The sequence below is a fragment of the Branchiostoma floridae genome, chromosome 9 (genome assembly GCF_000003815.2).
Source record: "Branchiostoma floridae strain S238N-H82 chromosome 9, Bfl_VNyyK, whole genome shotgun sequence".
NCBI classification, from domain to species: Eukaryota; Metazoa; Chordata; class Leptocardii; order Amphioxiformes; family Branchiostomatidae; genus Branchiostoma; species Branchiostoma floridae.
Window position 1 is genome coordinate 4021127 of NC_049987.1, and position 17946 is coordinate 4039072.

Consider the following 17946-nt stretch of genomic DNA (forward strand, 5'->3'; position numbering starts at 1 on the left):
CCCGTACGCGAGGGGTTACGGTGGTGCCACTATACCAACATCCCGGCCAGGGCTACCAGTAATACTTCTCACACAGGGTAGTGTGTATATAATGTATTTGCATATAGACTTTCGAACCCAAGAGTACATCAAGATTGATGGATGATTTTGGTTGTCATCAATACTACACAAGGTAAGAGTTTCTCAAGAAACTGAAGAGAATTTAGAAACAGTCAACTAATGTTTTAGCATCAGCCTTGTCTTGACTTCATCTTCTACTGAAATAGAGATTTTTCATATTAACTCAGAGTTTTGGTTACTGCCTTATCCAGTCACTAACGAAACACAGTGTATGCTGTCTGAAATGTATGACAATTTCTGACTTTTAGCCATTTGCTTATTAATAAGTAACTGTTACCTTACATATCTTCATACCTGGATGTCTAACTTTCATCAACACTAGCTATAATACTCAGCGTAACTTTGTTTCTTGTGTAAATGTAACTTGTTAAAAGCTCTCACTGGTAAAACCAACAGTAAACAGCATGTACAGCATGGTTTGAGCAAAATAAATGCTTTTATTTGCTTTCAGCATACACATCAGGATACATCAGTAACCATGCTTATATTTGATTTCCAGTACAGTTGTGAAAAATGCATTTGTGCTCAGATTTCCACACAGTGCATGAACCCTTCTTTCTCAAAACATTTCTGTGGTAGGTTGTTATTAGAGGTGTACGTTTTGTGTACCAGCAATGTTTCTCACATAGTGCCCATGATTTTTAATATACACATGATCTTATAAACTAGTAGCTCAAATGCTTTGTCATGAAAATTATACATTCTCAGTAACTTAAAAACTTTGGTAGTAGAGGATCCTCCATCTTGAATGATTGTATATAATATACAAATGTAATACTGAAAAGCACACACAAAAACAATAGACCTTTCACATAAATGTAAACTCTAAGCTACTGCATATAACAAATGTGAAAGTAATTGTCACAACAATAGTGTCAATATACACAAACATATCAAAACTGTACAGACCATATAGCAGCTTTAATGCATTTAAAATGGATTATAAAATGTCCTGTCGAATTATACCAGTACCAAAAATAGTGTCGAAATGTGTGGCTTGCTTTATAGTTGGACTTTGAAAAGGGTGTTTTATGCCATATTTTACACCAGTAGATATAAAGTGTACAAAAACATTCAGTTAAGTCTTGTACTTTTGCTTTGGAAGAAAGCTCGATCTAACACAATAATCTGTATCTTAAGTACATGTGTATGGGCCTGTTTCGCAAAACATGCTACATTACACAATGGCCCTTTACGAACTCGTCTCTTAAGTTGATGTACTGTGAAATTTTATAAAAAAAGAGACGTGAAGACAGATCGGTAGGAAGAGGATTTTAAAAAGGTTGTAGATATCCCTTGCAAGTCCAAAGTCACACGTTAACAGCGCGGTCATATCTATTGTACAGTCATCATACGATCACAATCTGAGGGTATTCCTGTGCAAAATTTACCTAATGTCTTGTTATGGAAAGGATTCTTGTTGCCAGTTGGTTCTGTCAACGCTCGTTTGAAAATTTCCAAAATCGTATGATGGCCTACAAAGAATATGACCACGCCGAAAGACTGTCCAATAATTGTTCACTGTAAAGATGGAGGAAGTTTCTACACCATAAGCCTGGAGCCGGGGATGTAGCGCGACTCGCTCCACACGTTGGACTCCCCACAGTTGGCCGGCCTCCTCTGACACTGCTTACAGCGCCGGTAGTGCTCCGTCTGGTCCAGGAGCATCTCCCCGGGCGCCATGCGATGGAGAAGCTCATCTTGGTCGCGTTCCCTCTTGGTGTCCACGGCGCCGCGCCACGTGTCCTCCAGAGACTTGCGCATGCTGTACATGGTGGCGTAACGGTTGGCACGGTCCTGCAGAAGGCTGCACACAACGAGATACAGTTAGTAACATGCAATTCAATTTTTCTAAGCAGGCTATTAGCTAGCAAGGTGACTGGGTGTTGTGGACAACACTAAAGACTACACTCCCTTCACCCTGGTGTACCTTATCCCAAAGATTTTAGCATTCAGCACCAGGGACAGTGTTGTTAGTACAGAAAGCATTCAGGGACAGGGACAGTGTTGTTAGTGCAGAAAGCATTCAGGGACAGGGCCAGTGTTGTTAGTACAGAAAGCATTCAGGGACAGGGACAGTGTTGTTAGTACAGAAAGCATTCAGGGACAGGGACAGTGTTGTTAGTACAGAAAGCATTCAGGGACAGGGACAGTGTTGTTAGTACAGAAAGCATTCAGGGACAGGGACAGTGTTGTTAGTACAGAAAGCATTCAGGGACAGGGACAGTGTTGTTAGTACAGAAAGCATTCAGGGACAGGGACAGTGTGTAGACAGAAAGCATTCAGCACCAGGGACAGTGTTGTTAGTGCAGAAAGCATTCAGCACCAGGGACAGTGTTGTTAGTGCAGAAAGCATTCAGGACCAGTAACAGGGACATTGTTGTTAGTGGAGAAAGCATTCAGGGACAGGGACAGTGTTGTTAGTACAGAAAGCATTCAGGGACAGGGACAGTGTTGTTAGTACAGAAAGCATTCAGGGACAGGGACAGTGTTGTTAGTGCAGAAAGCATTCAGGGACAGGGACAGTGTTGTTAGTACAGAAAGCATTCAGGGACAGGGACAGTGTTGTTAGTACAGAAAGCATTCAGGGACAGGGACAGTGTTGTTAGTACAGAAAGCATTCAGGGACAGGGACAGTGTTGTTAGTACAGAAAGCATTCAGGGACAGGGACAGTGTTGTTAGTGCAGAAAGCATTCAGGGACAGGGACAGTGTTGTTAGTACAGAAAGCATTCAGGGACAGGGACAGTGTTGTTAGTACAGAAAGCATTCAGGGACAGGGACAGTGTTGTTAGTACAGAAAGCATTCAGGGACAGGGACAGTGTTGTTAGTACAGAAAGCATTCAGGGACAGGGACAGTGTTGTTAGTACAGAAAGCATTCAGGGACAGGGACAGTGTTGTTAGTACAGAAAGCATTCAGGGACAGGGACAGTGTTGTTAGTACAGAAAGCATTCAGGGACAGGGACAGTGTTGTTAGTACAGAAAGCTTACACGGTCAGGGACAGTGTTGTTAGTACAGAAAGCATTCAGGGACAGGGACAGTGTTATTAGTACAGAAAGCATTCAGGGTCAGGGACAGTGTTGTTAGTACAGAAAGCATTCAGGGACAGGGACAGTGTTGTTAGTACAGAAAGCATTCAGGGACAGGGACAGTGTTGTTAGTACAGAAAGCATTCAGGGACAGGGACAGTGTTGTTAGTACTGAAAGCATTCAGGGACAGGGACAGTGTTGTTAGTACAGAAAGCATTCAGGGACAGGGACAGTGTTGTTAGTACAGAAAGCATTCAGGGACAGGGACAGTGTTGTTAGTACTGAAAGCATTCAGGGACAGGGACAGTGTTGTTAGTGCAGAAAGCATTCAGGGACAGGGACAGTGTTGTTAGTACAGAAAGCATTCAGGGACAGGGACAGTGTTGTTAGTGCAGAAAGCATTCAGGGACAGGGACAGTGTTGTTAGTGCAGAAAGCATTCAGCTTCAGGGACAGTGTTGTTAGTGCAGAAAGCATTCAGCTTCAGGGACAGTGTTGTTAGTGCAGAAAGCATTCAGCTTCAGGGACAGGGACATTGTTGTTAGTGCAGAAAGCATTCAGGGACAGGGACAGTGTTGTTAGTACAGAAAGCATTCAGGGACAGGGACAGTGTTGTTAGTACAGAAAGCATTCAGGGACAGGGACAGTGTTGTTAGTACAGAAAGCATTCAGGGACAGGGACAGTGTTGTTAGTACAGAAAGCATTCAGGGACAGGGACAGTGTTGTTAGTACAGAAAGCATTCAGGGACAGGGACAGTGTTGTTAGTACAGAAAGCATTCAGGGACAGGGACAGTGTTGTTAGTGCAGAAAGCATTCAGGGACAGGGACAGTGTTGTTAGTACAGAAAGCATTCAGGGACAGGGACAGTGTTGTTAGTACAGAAAGCATTCAGGGACAGGGACAGTGTTGTTAGTACAGAAAGCATTCAGGGACAGGGACAGTGTTGTTAGTGCAGAAAGCATTCAGCACCAGGGACAGTGTTGTTAGTACAGAAAGCATTCAGCACCAGGGACAGTGTTGTTAGTACAGAAAGCATTCAGGGACAGGGACAGTGTTGTTAGTGCAGAAAGCATTCAGGGACAGGGACAGTGTTGTTAGTACAGAAAGCATTCAGGGACAGGGACAGTGTTGTTAGTACAGAAAGCATTCAGGGACAGGGACAGTGTTGTTAGTACAGAAAGCATTCAGGGACAGGGACAGTGTTGTTAGTACAGAAAGCATTCAGGGACAGGGACAGTGTTGTTAGTGCAGAAAGCATTCAGGGACAGGGACAGTGTTGTTAGTACAGAAAGCATTCAGGGACAGGGACAGTGTTGTTAGTGCAGAAAGCATTCAGGGACAGGGACAGTGTTGTTAGTGCAGAAAGCATTCAGCACCAGGGACAGTGTTGTTAGTGCAGAAAGCATTCAGCACCAGGGACAGTGTTGTTAGTGCAGAAAGCATTCAGCACCAGGGACAGGGACATTGTTGTTAGTGCAGAAAGCATTCAGGGACAGGGACAGTGTTGTTAGTGCAGAAAGCATTCAGCACCAGGGACAGTGTTGTTAGTGCAGAAAGCATTCAGCACCAGGGACAGTGTTGTTAGTGCAGAAAGCATTCAGCACCAGGGACAGGGACATTGTTGTTAGTGTGGAATGTCTATATAATCAGTTAGTACTGTAACACTGTTTTTAGTCTTCAGCACAATGTACACTTTTGTGTGCTGTTTTAGAGGCTTTTAGGCACTGCAAAGTTTAGAATCGGTAGGTAGGGATTTTCTGGCTTTTGCTTTTCTTCTTTTTGTCAGAAGTGATTCAACAAATACAATGTAAAACTAACAGGACATTGGTCTTTTCAACATTATATTCTGAATATACAGATATGCTACAGGCAAAATTTTCTATTTCAACAGAAATGAGAGCATTGGAAAATGATTCAACAACATTTTCATCACTCTGACTGTCTCAGATTAAAAATCTTATGTTGCTTGCCAGCACTGGCAGTTTACCAAAAAAAGGTTGGCAGATCTTTGCTAGGATCAGTCAGATACTGTAAACAAAACATTTTTTCTAGACCCTAGCATAAATCAAAAGTCATTAGCATGAATCCAGTGAAGTTCTACATACTCTTGTCGAGTCCTGGCCAACATGTCGCCCTCCTCTTTCTGTTCAGTCAGATGTTTCAGGATGGCCTCTCTCTTCCGCTGCGCCACGGCGTCCAGCTGTTCCTTGTACAGGTTCTGGGCACGGCGGCGCTGCTCCGCTAGCTTCTCATTGGTCATGTCGTTCAGACCAAATATGGGCTTCTTGGAGTCTGACACTGCCTTGGGGAGGGGGAGGGGCTTGAAACGCACCTGAAGAAAAGTACACACATGTATTAAAGGATAAGCTTAGCTCGACATGACTTGTACAATAACAAACGAGCATTACAAGTACACTATAAGTTTCTCCTGTCAACAGCATGTACAATTATTATGTAGCTTTAAACTTAGAGATTAAAAGTCATGTGGTAAAGATTATAATAGAATTGAATGGGGCAAGCCAATGTGAACTTCCTTACACTATTTCATCAGGTTGATAATTATTAAGTCGCTGGATAACAAAGTTCTTTGTACACAAACTTTGTACACAAACATATGTTTTAATCAAGACCGACATTTTGTTGACAATCTATCACCTCAGGGCAATTCTGGTTCTGTTATACACTAGAAGTAGGTGTCACTGGTAACATATGCGGCCCCAAACATAAAGTATCTATACGAAAAATGCATTATGAACACGAACCTGTCTACTATGAAGTTGAAGTTGTCAAGCTAAATTAGAATGTCCCCTGGCTAGTATTCTTATTTACTGTGGAATATATTTACTTCTTTGACACTGACTGAGCTACACTGATCATCTCTGGCAATCCTACCCTTTTGACCAGCTTGTCCTCCTCATCTTCCTTCTTATCTTTCACCTCACTAGTCTGCTCATCTTCACAATCCTGACTATCTTCTTCCTTGTCTTCCTGATCCTCCCTATCTATCTGACTACTGTCTGTTCTATCCGTGCCTGGGAACACCAGCGGTTCCAGGAAGTGTGGCCGCCTGAAGCTAACATTCCTGATGGGGATCTCTGGCACCAGGGACGCCATGTCCCGTATCTGAAGGACAGATGGACAGCCCTATTTTTCCAGATACCCTAACAGTCTTCTATACTGCGAAGTAGGTACGTATGGACAGCCCTATTTTTCCAGATACCCTAACAGTCTTCTATACTGCGAAGTAGGTATGTATGGACAGTCCAATTTTTCCAGATACCCTAACAGTCTTCTATACTGCGAAGTAGGTACGTATGGACAGCCCTATTTTTCCAGATACCCTAACAGTCTTCTATACTGCTAAGTAGCTACGTATAGACAGCCCTATTTTTTCCAAATACCCTAACAGTCTTCTATACTGCAAAGTAGGTACGTATGGACAGCCCTATCTTTTCCAAATACCCTAACAGTCTTCTATACTGCGAAGTAGGTACGTATGGACAGCCCTATCTTTTCCAAATACCCTAACATTCTCTTACTGCATCACTACATGTAGTATGAAAGTTTTTTCAAAGGCTGCATGAGAACAACTTAAACTTCTAGATTTTTAAATTAAGACAAGAAAGTTAAACCAAATTTTAGGATCAACATGAATACAGAGTCTAAGGGATAAGGTATACACTGCCAGATTCAAGAAACAAAATTGAGGTAGTTGAGGATTGTACCTGAGTATCGAGAGCTTCCATGTACTTCTTGGTCTGGTCAGACTTTTCCTTCATTTGTAGGTATCGCTGCCTGGCCAAACTGTGGAATAGATGAACACAATCAATTATCAATTCATGTACTCTTCTGCAGCACTGCCACATGTCCATGGAGACATACATTGTATCATCGCTACCTTAAGCTAAGGGCACAACCCAAAGTACATGCAAATACGTGCTGTCTACGTGCCAAAACGTGGGCAATCTTCTGGGATTCGTAAGTGGTAAGTACCAGCTCCGTACGAACTCGTGGGGAATCCGACAGATTTAGGAGCACGCAGACACGCCGTGCAGGCAAAACTTTGTCTGCCATCGGGCTGCGGATTCGTCCCCCGTACATGCCAGTACGGGCGATGCGCCTGCCCTATACAGCCTTAACGTTTTTAGAAATACATGGTGGAGGTGGCCTAAAAAAAAACGTACTGACAAATTGCACGTACGGCAGGTTGTTCCCTTAGTTAGCTTAAGATATTGAAAATGTCTTCTTTTATCATAATTGCAGAAATTAATTCATTTTGTTTATCTACCTGCACTTTGAATATTAAGAAACATAAATCACAAAAGAAATTTCATTCCTGGACCAGTAGTTCTAGCTGAACGTCTTCTACTTACTCCTCAGCCAGCTGTGCCTGCTCTAGTTTCTCTATGAAGGACTGGTCCTCTGCTGCTCTCTTCTCCATGTCCTTCCTGTGCTGAACCTGCCCCTCCAGGAACTTAGCAAGTTCCTCTTGTTTAAATAACCGCGGCGGAGTCAGCGGGCGCGTGTGGAAGATGTACGCATTCTAGAATGGACAAAGAAAATGTTTAAAACAAGAAACACTTACAACAAGACCATATATAGTTTCATCAGGTTGGTATTATTCAAGGAGTAACAAGATTCTCTGTATGCAAACAAGTGTTCAATTCAACCAAATGAATGTTTTGTTGACCGTCTGTCACCTTCCAATTCTGATTGGTTCATGTTGTACTGCAGCTATAGGTGGCGCTGCTTACAGATGTGGTCCCAAATGAAAATTACATAATTATACATAGTTGCGTTACCTATACTATAGCTGCAGTGCAAACGTGAACAAGTCAGGATTGCCCTAGGAAGGTGACAGACGGACACTGAAACATTGTTCTTGAAAAAACACAAGAGTTCTGTACAAAGAATTTTGTTACTCAGGTTGAAGTTAGAACACACTTTCCAGGATTGTAGACTGTTGTTATTAACAGGATAGTCACACAAAACCAGCCTTACAGAAGGTAATCAACTGGTGTTGAATTTTCCCATTTTAAAGACTGATTTTTTTATTGATTTTTGTATGATTATCAGGGGTACATTAAGTATTCATACAAATTTTACGGAATACATATTTTACGGAATTCATGTGATCCACTACTAAGAAACATAAAAAATTTCAGGAATTCATACAAGTTCTTCTTAGAGTAAGGATCATATGTATTCCATAAAACTCTTTCAAATTCCGTAAAATTGAATATTTAGGCACCCCTGATTATAATAATTTTCAATGAAGCACACACGTGAGAGCTAATTTCTTAAGGTAACCCATATTATATTAAGCACACCACACCACTCAGCTACAAAATAAAAGAAACCGACTGTCGTTGTTCATGGGAATTTTTCAGAGCAACTTGTTTGGAAAATGTCCTCCTTGATTTCAAAGAAAAAGTTTCCAAATGGCCCGTTTAGAATTCCCTGGACAAAAATGGCCTGTTCCTGTTTGTATATGTATCTCCACAGACCTTGCCATGAGGTCCGCTGGCCAGCCCACGCTAGAATAACAACGGAAACAACTTTTAAACACAAAATTCAACGTTCAATCAACTTTTACTGGAGGTATGGAACATAGCACACAGTCTAACATATAGGACAACCTCTTAGCATGAAATCTCACTGAATTTGATTACCAACAAATGGCTTTACTTAACACTAATGATATCAAACCAGCACGTATCCAGAACGTAATTTTTTAAGGTGCCGTTGGCATATACAAGGTTGATATCCCGTATATAGGTCAGGACTTGAAATACCACCTGCATATGCAGGTTAGAGGTATTTCTGATGTCTATGTATGTCTAACCTGCAACCAGATTTTTGAGACATGTCCTTGTGATTCCTATACATGAGAATGAGGACAGTAATGATGATCACTGATAGTTTGTAATTATTGTGAGTACATCAACATGTAACTTTTTATTTAGGTTCTATGCAAGGCAGTTACATATTTTCAGTTTAAAAACAAGTAACTGTATAAAGTACATTCTAAAGGTTGTTTTGTCCACTTTTGGGTTTATATCTAAATGGTGCAAGTTGACAGACAAAAGTATTTTTTTCGAGCCCTGTAGGTTCTGCCCAAAGAGAGATTGTATGCACGGTCAGTCGTACTCGAATGCAACATTGACCACAGAGGACAAAGGAGCTCAGCAGCTATAATAATAGTAGCTTTGGATGCCATGCCATGTACAGGGCTCGAAATACTGGGTGCATGTGCACCCAGGTGCACCCAAAATTGGAGCTGTGCACCCAAGTATTTTTTGTGGGTGCACAGGGTGCACCCAAATATTTTCTTAAGTTTATCTATGTAAAGATATCAATTTACTAAGTATACATCATATTCTTGACATCTAAGTGTTAGAAAGATAATAAAATGTGTGTCATGGTACTTGTTTAAGAATTTGATAACTTGTAACTAAGTTTTATTCTTAGGTTATTACTTAAATCTAAGTGGTGCACCCAAAATGTTTTTGGTGCACCCAATTCTTAAAGCTGGGTGCACTAGTGCACCTAATCCCAAAAATGAATTTCGAGCCCTGCATGTACCATATGTGAATTATGTTCTGGATACGTGCTTATCAAACCCTGACACAAAGGTCTAACTCACGTGGAAGTTCATGTCTCTCTTGGCTTTCTTGGCCTTGAGTGCCTCCGACACGCCCAAGTTGAAGGCTGCCACCTTCTGGTTGTGATGTCGGTTAGCCATCACTTGTTCCTGTATTGAGGTAAGGAAGGAAAGAAAAGGTTTAGTCAAATTTCTTGTCTTCTTTTTGCTGATTCTGACCATTGGAAAAGTAGCTGTACAGCAAGAGTAATATTAATAGGTAAAGAATATGACAAGGCTACATGTAAATATCAAAAGTGTAGGAGGTAAAATTACTTCAAAAAACTAAGATGGATACTGTAGCACAGACATAAAGTCAACCTGTTATTGATTAATACAATCTAATATCATTTTTTTTTGGGGGGGGATCTAATACATCAAGTCTCCTCAAGCATTTAGTATTCTGTATAACTGAGTTATTATTAATATGGCTATCGTTCATTCCCATGTAATTGTAATGCACGTATATCATGTTTGCCTATTGTATTGATAATGGTTGCTAGCAGCACTTGACTGTGGGTCATAATATATTCATAACCATTCAGTACAATACATGCAAGGTATGCACCCCTGACATACTATATTTCACCCTATTGTTGACTACGTCCCCAGCGGTACTTTTGTGTACCTTGGAGATTTAGATACAATAGACTTGAAAGAGTGACTCTCTTTCAGGATTCTAGTTTACGATTGCGCATCTGATCAATGGAGAAATTAAGTGCCTTTTCTGAGAGCTGTTTTTACAACATGTTTTGTGTGGATTTGTAGTGTCAGTTTGATTAAACGGTACTACTAGCTTTCACTGAAGAGTTACTTTTCCACTGGTCGTGCCAAAGAAGACAGATGTTATGTACAGTATTTACAGGTTCATAATTGTACCAGGAAAATTCCCCTAGCTCTTTTCAACAAGCACAACCTACAAACTTTGAACTACTGCTTTAACGTCCTGTCCTAAGGACTGCAACCCTTTCCAGTAGCATGAATGTCGGGGGAGTCGCACAGACGGAATCAAACTCACAGCTTCTGGTTCCAAAAGCAGGGAATACACACGTTGTTTTGTGTATGTGTGGGTCTGTGAGTTTACTTGTCGTATTTCCTTGAGTAAGGAGGGATTAAGTTGGTTACTACATACCTGTTCCTTTGCGATGGCCTCTGTGTCTCTCATGTGCTGATACTGCTGCAGCAACCTGTCCTGTTCCAACTCCTTCCTCCTGCGTTCCTCCGCGAACGAGACCGGGATGTTCCTCGCCGCCCGCTGGTAGCACAGGTAGCACATGTCGCCTCCCGACCCCGTGTGTTCCGAGCACGCCGTCCTGGGCGGGGCCAGGACATGGTGAACCTCGGGCGGGGCTCCTGAGATGCGAACTTGCATCTGTGAGGGAGGTGGTGTTTTTGGAGGGTGGGGACTCTTTGGTGGTGAGCGGCTGAAACCAAAGATATCGAAAGTGTCAATTCTCTGTATACTGCAGCTTCTTCTGACTATTTTCTAATTTGATCTGCTATATGGAAAACAAAACAGGGCCCAAAGGCTGGGCTCAAAACACTTCTTATAGACAGGTTGCCCAGCTGGTTTGTTTTTTTGTTTGTTTGTTTGTTTGTTTGTTTGTTAAGTGAGATCTCCATTACATTTTACTGTACTGGTGCAGTGCCCATGAACATTTCAGGTTGCCACAGGTTCAAAAATGAAATCTCAAGCTTTGCTAGTGAACTTGAATGTTACTTTAGATAACATGAGTTTGTTCATTCATGGTAAGAAAATTTTTAGAAAGGAAAAACGTCCAGGAAAATAGCACTGAGCGTGCCGTAATTTGAGCATTTTTCATTATGCTCTACCTATCATTATCACTATCTTTTATTTAAGATTAACGATTGCAGTTACATTTATGTTGACTTTCATCCTTGGTGTACACAGTGGTAGGCCGCTTGCATGACACTGATTCTTGAGTTTAAAACTTAAGTTGTGCTAATCAAAATGTGGTTGCCTGGTATTTTGAACCAGGGCTTTAGCCAGCTCGAAATTTTTTTCCGTCAGCCAATTACAATCGTCGCGAAAACCGCGAAAATTAATTAGAAGGACTGAACTGAGGCCTTGAAAAATGGGTTTTAATGAGATTATCGTATGCGAAAGGGCGCGACACACATTGTCAACAATCATAACAATAGCAAAACAAACAGTGTCTGGCTTTTACGGCCGTGGACGGCATCCCCAAGCCGCCTGTAGCTTCCACCAAGGATTTTTGTCCGTCAAGGTTGACGGATTGGTTTTAAAATTTTTCCGTCAGACGCAGCAAATTTCCGTCAATTGATGGTAAAACGGACGCTGGCTAGACCCCTGTTTTGAACCCTAGTCGAAGAAGAAGAAAAAAGAAATGTTGTCCTTACCCATCTTTAACAGAGCAGGGAGACTTGGCTGGAGTAAGAGGGGGTTGAAACTCCTCCAACAGGTTGACTCCTGACACCTTGGCAATGGGAGCCTGCAGTCGCGACCCTGCCCTGCTAGGGGGCGCCGACAACCTGGATTCTACAAAACAAAGGAGGAAACCACAAATTGTTAGATCATTTAGTACGATCACCATGGAATTATTACATCACAACTCTATAACTGTATGAATATATGACAGAAATAATATTTGAAGGAATTATACTTCGTATACTCTGCAGAAATGTACTTGAAATACATGTACCTGGTTTAAAACACTACAGATATGCAGTATTCTTTTAGATCTGAAATAGCTGAGAAAATGTACAAAATGAAAAGGAAAATAATGAATATCGCTTGCTATCATATATGATAACAGTCTGTTCTAGAATACAAACAAATGTTCTTATTGAAGAAGCACATTATAAACTACATTGTATATAATATTTGCTTTGAAATAAAAAAGTATGGTCAACAACCACTTTTTTAAAATAATTTTACACAGATGAGGCATAAATAACAACATGATGATGATGGCAGTTTCTTCGTATCCGAAGATCAACAACATAATCAACATAATCAAGTGGCAAATACATTACAGTACATTACGGTAAAAAGGATACTAGCTACAGTAAAAGCGCAAGTGACATTTAAAAGGTGTCATCAATATCACCATGGCAACAGTAAACAATCAGCTCCACATCCACCACTCTTGAGAGACAACTTCAGATTCTCTTTTTATGAGTGTCAAACACTCTGCAAGTCATCATGGGCACATATCTCTTGTTGCCATGGCAACACATGAATAATTAATCAGCTCACACTGTCCTTTAGCACTGTGGTAGGTTAACAGAGCCTAACAACAAAGCTATAGATATGAACGTCCAGTTTTCATTCATGACAGGTGATTGACATAACAATGGCAGGAAAGAATGCATCCTGTCTGCCATTGAGGGTTGCTACAGAGTTAGGAATGCGTTTAGTGGGGGCAATTTTGGGCATGTTTTCTGTATTAATGGACGCTACCATGGTCACCCTACAAAAGGGTTGTTCTAAAGAGATTCCAATGCAAAACGTGCAGAAATTTAATGTCGTGCAGAAATTTCCAATGTGCACCAATATTTATTCAGTTGAATCTCGAAAAACGAACACACAACATACATATGGCAACGTATATAAAAACTGAGTGCTAATTTCTAATATGTTAATGCCAAGGTTTGAAACTGAGATTTGGGTAATGCATTTTAGTAAAGAACATAAAACTGAAAACAAATTTGTGGTTGAAAAATCCTGTCACTATCCCATAACACCACTTTATGGCTTTAAAAGTAAAAATTTTTGTTACACCATTATGAAAACTTACTGCACCGTAATTAATTTACACCAGTGACAAGATTAGTTGGAACAGTGTGACTGAATCTAACACCATGCCAACACTTACTTAATATACTCTTGCCAGTCTTGCACGTTCTCCTGCACTTTTTTGCAGGGACTGATCAAGTCAGGCATGAAAAAAACAGTCCTCCGTTAGCGAATCAATTCCTCACCAACATTAGTGACAGGAAATCTTAAAATTAGTAATTCTCCAAGCAGAGGCTGGTAGTGGCCATGGTTTTTTTTTTCCCCCTTGCCTCACAAAGAAAGCGCGGCAAGTACTACCAAAACCTCTGCTAAGAAAATTATACTAGCAACGATCCGTAATAATAATATTACAACTTGGATTTTGTAAATGTGGTAATTGTGTGACCACTCTAAACATTTTCAGCCTATCCTATGCCTCTAGATCTAGATTTACTATTCTACATTGACTATCACTCAATACTAATAGTATCATCAAATTTGTGCACTCTTACTTAGAGTTTATCTATTACTTCATGCTACAAGCATTTAAACTAATATCATTAGATGCATAAAAGTGACTTTTGAGAAAGTTTCCCCGTGCTGAATACCGTCCTAGGGAAAAGAACTTACTGGCGGCTATAACAGTCCCCTTGGCATTGGAGCTGGGCACGCTTGGCTGGTAGAAGGGGGGCAGAATACAGTTCAGGGAGATCTCCGAGACTTGAGGCATGGTGACACCTCTCCTGGGGTAGGTCTACTCAAAATGATCACAACTCCCGCAAACACCGCCGGTTATAGCGGGGGAATGTCTGTAGCGTTGCTATGGCAAGTCATGTGACCACGCACATGCCCTACCCTACGAGATGGTACTTTATATTCTAACGGCATGCAATTTAGATGAAGCGGTTTTATGACAATGCCCAGCCCAACAGATAACTACCGAGCTGCTTAGTCACAGCGGGGTATCAACAAACAGCTGGATAAAATATGCATGATGGTTCTTATTCAGCTGTCAGTTCCTTGTCAAAGGAGCTATTATTCTTCTGTCACTCCCCCTTCTGTCAGAAGGACTATGGAGTGAATCAGAGAGGAAGTCTCGGCTATAGAATATTATCAGATGTTCTTCTGGGCTGGCATTGTTGGGGTGGGACCATTTTTGGAATATGAGACTTATCCGAATCAACGGCAGATTGGAAGATTTAGAAGGGAAAATTCATATATTGTGCATATGTAGCAATTTTTAAATAGTAGATTTGTTTGAAATGAGCTTTGCAGGGCCTAGCACAATTATTGAAAACTACAGGGCCAAAGCTACAGGAAAATCATACAAGTAGCGTCCAATACTGCTGCATTGGTCCCGGACACATAGGCAGCGATTGGCTAGTCTTCACACCACACTTCCAAGTGGCTCTGTACAGCGGGTTTTCTTTGGTTAGGTTGCAAACTTTGAAGTCCTTCCCAACACATTCCATACAAACCACATTTGACATTCAGTATTCTGTGCATTAAAAATACAGTGGACTTTGAAAGTTTAAAACATATCAGAAGATTGTTGTTGAGCTAAACCTAAAGATTTGGCTTAACTTTTTAAAAACAAAAATGTAATGGGGCTTATCAAAAATAATCCCTCTCTTTGTTTTCGTAACAGGGACTTTACCTTAAACTAAAAGACCATGCACAGGACACCCACTTCAATACACACATACACCCCTCCCACTACACACACAATAATGCTTTCCTAATAACCCCTCATTATCCTGATTTCACCTTGATACGTCACACAATGGAGGATAAGGGCCCCTTATCACACCCAGTTAACACAGGTACACCATACAATAAAGCATGGTGATAACCCCTCATTATTTACGGGTTAGCTGTAATATGTGGATCGTGAAGTGGCTTCTACGTCATTCTGGTCGGATGTTGTGAAGTATTGGTGTGGCTTTATGTTTACTACAACTAACCGGCTCACCAGGTCTTGTGAAAACCTGTGAATTGCTGTTAGTATATATTACAGCTGACATTTGTTTCAAACAACTGTTACACACTCAATGAAATCTTTAGATTGAGCTACAACACTACAAGGGTCGATAAATAAGTTTATGGTCTTGAACAGAAATTAGATGGAAAACTAAAAATTCCTGGGCCATAGTTATCAAGTATAAAACCTTTATTGAACCAATGTCTATCAAAATTCAAACCATTGTGATCATTACTTTACTACTGACACCCTTTTATTAGTTTTAAATATCAGTAACATCGGGTGAAGGAGTTGGACTGTTGAGTTGTGGTGTGTGGATCAACTTTAGCTCTGATGAAAGTCAGATACCCACTTCTTTCTAGTTGAAACACAAAGTTTAAGGGATTCCTCATTCTCACAAACTGTTCAAACATGTCATTGCCAATTTGGTTGAACTACACTGTGATCACACATCACATGGGTTTTCTTGCCACTTACCTATTAATTTAAAAGAGAATTGGAAAGTGGTGATCACAATAGTTTAAAAGTCGGTGAATCATACTACTAACAAGAGTTCGTAGACCTCAGGCCTGCATGAAATGTATTGGGTTTCTGTAGACCTATTGTGTATTTTTGCCTTTTTGTCTGTGGTACGTGGTTGGAAAAATGAGCTTTTTACTGTGTTGGTTGTGCACCATGCAAAAGTCTGACTCTGAAATTCCATTTTCTGAATTTGTAAGTTTGGACAGGGATGAACATTACTTATTTTGGATTTCTTAAGTATGTAACCAACCACAGTACTTTGAAGTTGTTGAGACGCTACCTTTTTTTGTCTCAGATGGCCCATGCACATGTAGTTACTCTGTCACATGATATACTAATATCTTCCTATTTCAATGTACTGACCTAATGCAGCTGCTAAGTCTCCTTGGTTTGTGTTCTTCCAATGATATTCATTAAAGATTTATTTCTGGGGTGTTATTCACTTGACATCGGAATGTTACTCGCATAATTTGACCAATGATACTTTTATCTGTAGTTCCATAGACATTAGACAACATGAATAGTGGTAGCCCCCATGCAGCAGCAACAGTTTGTCCCCAGGGTGGTATGATATTTTCATTCAATCCATCCAACCCAAACCTAAATCTCCTGTAGTATCTAAGCCAAATTTAACAGCATAATTTACTATGAAAAATGTCCTTGTCAATCCCATTTATAGATGGCAAGCTGCTGGCAATGGAAGCTTTGAAAAGTTCAGAAGCTGTTGTAGTCAAAGCAAACACCCAGCAAACATCCCCACAAACCAATGAGCAGTTGCTTAGAAGGGGAATTTCATCATATATTTGCCGCGACAAAATGCAACAAACAATACTGAATTTAAAACAGAACAAAGCTAAGCCTCCACCACTTAACCCTGCCTGTACATAGATTAAGCAGGCCCAAAAACCAAGCGAATATGACTAGCCCAAAACAACAAATTACCTGTATACAGTATGGAAATGGCATTACCAAAGAAACAAAAAGAAACACAGGACAAATCATACACATACCTTTCTCTTATGCCCACACTCTATACAGTTCTCCTCCACATTAGAAAATTGCATCTTCTTCTGTTTAAGTTCAAGTTCAACCATGATTGCCAACAGGGTAAAGGAACTTGTACCGGAGCTTAAAACTCAGTACTATACAGCTCTAGAAACACCACAAAGAGTAATAAGCAAACTCCAATTATACCTGACCAACAGATATATAATCTGGCACACTCCCGTCATCTGGCAAACTGTCAGTGCCACTAAGTAACCTGATACATTGAAGGTGGCCCAGGCCAGATGATGGTTCTACACCCAACCATAATCTGTTTTTAAAACCAAGCAGATATTGGGAGGATGCCCCAACCACACTAAAACAGGGTCAACCTATACAGTATCAAGTTCAAGCACTAGGAGGCCCAAAATCAAACCTGACCACCAGGACACCACAAACAACTCACGTACCAAATGGCAACACAATGGCACCTTGCGTTCCGGAGATACAGCGCACGCCCCGTGCCCGCACAAAAGGTAACCTAAAATGTCAAGTTCAAGCACCAAGGGCGCCAAAATCAAAATTGAGCATTATTCAGCCACCGCCGACACATGTGCCAAATATCATCGCGCCAGCACCAGCCGTTCAGAAGATATAACTCCGGAAACACCCCTCCCGGACACAAAATTCGACCTGCCGGGTCAAGTTCAAACGCGACAAGGCCCAAAGTCAATCCTAGGCAACAGGCAACAACCCCCCACCCATGCACCAAAAATCGTCGCAATCGCGCGTATCGTTCCGGACACACAGCGCCAAAAGTGCCCCAAAAACACCAAAAATGCCACCTTCAATGTCAAGGTCAAGCGCCATGAGGCCCAAAATCACACCTGAGTTCAGCATCG

At 41.1% G+C, this 17946-nt stretch overlaps 1 protein-coding gene across 5 annotated transcripts in view; it reads right to left on the minus strand.

The window, feature by feature from the left end:
* Positions 1-537: 537 nt before the first annotated feature.
* Positions 538-17946, minus strand: part of LOC118422769 (coiled-coil domain-containing protein 81-like) — a 27421-nt gene continuing 10012 nt past the window's right edge. Inside the window, exons 7-16 of one of the 5 annotated variants that reach the window (XM_035830513.1) lie at positions 13658-13708; positions 12180-12318; positions 10930-11221; positions 9801-9908; positions 8662-8691; positions 7528-7697; positions 6880-6958; positions 6047-6277; positions 5260-5486; positions 538-1927 (exon numbers count right to left, since the gene is read on the minus strand). In XM_035830513.1, the coding sequence (XP_035686406.1) occupies positions 1663-1927; positions 5260-5486; positions 6047-6277; positions 6880-6958; positions 7528-7697; positions 8662-8691; positions 9801-9908; positions 10930-11221; positions 12180-12318; positions 13658-13708 (1592 nt within the window). In that variant the 3' untranslated portion in view covers positions 538-1662. The remainder of the gene's footprint in view (positions 1928-5259; positions 5487-6046; positions 6278-6879; positions 6959-7527; positions 7698-8661; positions 8692-9800; positions 9909-10929; positions 11222-12179; positions 12319-13657; positions 13709-17946) is intronic. The other 4 variants (XM_035830514.1, XM_035830516.1, XM_035830515.1 and 1 more) reach the window with 4 other exon arrangements.